The 2,500-nt window shown below is 42.8% G+C and overlaps 1 protein-coding gene across 1 annotated transcript in view; it reads left to right on the plus strand.

Moving 5' to 3' along the window:
• Nucleotides 1–2,500, plus strand: part of LOC123514119 (octapeptide-repeat protein T2-like) — a gene marked incomplete at its 5' end in the record, with an annotated part of 38,270 nt that overhangs the window by 1,810 nt on the left and 33,960 nt on the right. Inside the window, one exon of the mRNA XM_045271768.1 lies at nt 2,403–2,481. Within this exon, the coding sequence (XP_045127703.1) occupies nt 2,403–2,481 (79 nt within the window). The remainder of the gene's footprint in view (nt 1–2,402; nt 2,482–2,500) is intronic.

Raw genomic sequence — 2,500 nt, forward strand, 5'->3', positions numbered from 1 at the left:
CCTCTGCTTGTTCCTCCTTCATCCTTCCACTCTTTCTCTCACTGTCTCGCTCTTTTGTTGTTGACTTGTAGTTTTTTTTTCTTTTTCTTTTCTTCTTCTTTTCTCTATCATTCCTTGTGATTATCGTGTCCTTCTTTGATTTCCCCTTCATTATCGTAGCTTTGTTTTCTTGCTTATTTGATTATCTGTTTGTTGTTTTATATTGTATGCTATATACTACTATCAGGTACGCAAAGAGGAGGAGGAGGAGGAGGAGGAGAAGGAGGAGGAGAAGGAGGAGGAGGAGGAGGAGGAGGAGGAGGAGGAGGAGGAGGAGGAGGAGGAGGAGGAGGAGGAGAAATAACAGAGGGAAGAGGCAAGATGAAATTTAAGAATAGAAGAACAGGAGGATAAATAGAAAAGACATGTTCTCTCTCTCTCTCTCTCTCTCTCTCTCTCTCTCTCTCTCTCTCTCTCTCTCTCTCTCTCTCTCTCTCTCTCTCTCTCTCTCTCACACACACACACACACACACACACTTGACTCTATATACCCTAACTTTTTTTTTTACAATCCCAACTCGATCACTTCCACATATTTCCACTTCAATACCACTTGCTCTCCTTCCCGCCGTTCTGCTTTTACAACCTTGTCCTCCACTTTTCCTCCTTCCCTTCTTGCGTCCTTCTGACTCATACATGTCCTTTCCCTCATCTGCTTTCCTCTTGCCTTACTAAACCTTCTACCTGTATTTTCTATCTTTTCCTTCGCCTCTCTCTCCATCCCCGGGGTGTTCTCTTACTTCCTTTCCTCAGCCGCTGACCTCCTGCCTTCAGCTATTCCACTGCCTGCCCACGTCACCTTCTATCTCTTTCTCAAATTTTCTGTTGTATCCTTTCTGTCCATCTCCCTTAAACCTTCCCACCACCTGCCCGTTCCTGTCCAACCTCTGTGTTTCTTTATTTCTGTCTCTGTGTACATTTTTAGTACATTTTAGCTATCACCTTATTGCTTCACTAATGCAATGTTTTTCCCCTTTCATCATATGTGAAGGATTAAGTGTTGTATATCTAGTGTTTTTACGCTCATTATATGTACAGTATAGGCTTCAATCGATTTCAAATTTCTCTTTCCATCCTGCGCTTCCAAAGTATATCTTGGCAATGTGGCCACATCTCTCCGACTACTACTAGCAATCCATCTTCCACCTTCTGTAAATCATCCACATATTTCTCTCCACCCTTTTCATTCATCATTTAATCTATAACTGTTCCATCTTCCTAATTCCAGCCTTTACATCCATCAGCCACACCTAGCAACTTTTCCTCATATCTCAATATCCATCAAACAATTTAAACACGTCAGCCACCACCACGATGCCGCCAAGCTTTATTTCAACATGTAGCTTTGCCTCATGTCTTTCCATCCATCAAACAATTTAAACACGTCATGCACCAATATATCACCAAGCTTTACTTCACACACAAGCAGCATTCCATCATCTGAGCCAAGTATCTCCGGCAAGTTCACCTCACTGCAGGGACTGATGGCCCTTCCCTTAACATCACAAGCCCTCAAGGAGACTCGCAGATGAGCTGGGTGAGTGGCACCGCTGGGAAACCACGAGGAAATAACTCCAAGGCAGGAATTGAGGATGAGCAAGAGTGAGGTGCAATATAATTTTTTTCCTGGATTATTTTACAGGGAATTTATTTGATTTTTATTTCTCTGTTGGCTGTGGTGGCTGGGCTGTTGGGAGTAGTGGTGGTGGTGGTGGTGGTGGTTGGGATGTAAAATGAAGATAGATGTAAGAAAAATCATTATTTTTTTTCGTGTGTTTGAGTGAATCCGATGATAATATTAGTAGTAGCAGTAGTAGTAGTAGTAGTAGTAGTAGTAGTAGTAGTAGTAGTAGTAGTAGTAGTAGTGGCAGTGGTGCAGCAGTAGTGGTGGTGGCAGTAGCAGCAGCAGCAGTGGTGGTGCAGCAGCAGCAGTGGTGGCAGCAGCAGTAGCAGGTGGTAGCAGCAGCAGCAGTGGTGCAGTGGTGGTGGTGGTGGTGGTGGTGGTAGTAGTAGTGGTAGTAGTAGTAGCAGTAGTAGCAGTAGCAGTAGCAGTAGTAGTAGTAGCAGTAGCAGTAGCAGTAGTAGTAATAGTTTGACTAGCAGTAACAGTAGGTGTTGTAGCAATAACGGCAGAAGTAGTTAGTCATTGTTACTATTACTATTTATTCCTACATATTATGATGGTAATACTGATGATGGAGATGATGATGATGATGATGATGATGATGATGATGATGATGATGATGATGCTGATGATGATAATGACAACTTTACTCTTATAAATGTACGCCTTACTTAGAACCTCCCTTGCCTCGAATTGTATGAAACTCACAACTATGATTACAAATAGTTAAGAAGATAATGAAGAGAGAAAAAGCGAGAGCGAGAGCGAGAGAGAGAGAGAGAGAGAGAGAGAGAGAGAGAGAGAGAGAGAGAGAGACAGCCGTAGGAAGAAGGAATA

The sequence above is a fragment of the Portunus trituberculatus genome, chromosome 37 (genome assembly GCF_017591435.1).
Source record: "Portunus trituberculatus isolate SZX2019 chromosome 37, ASM1759143v1, whole genome shotgun sequence".
Classification (NCBI taxonomy): Eukaryota; Metazoa; Arthropoda; class Malacostraca; order Decapoda; family Portunidae; genus Portunus; species Portunus trituberculatus.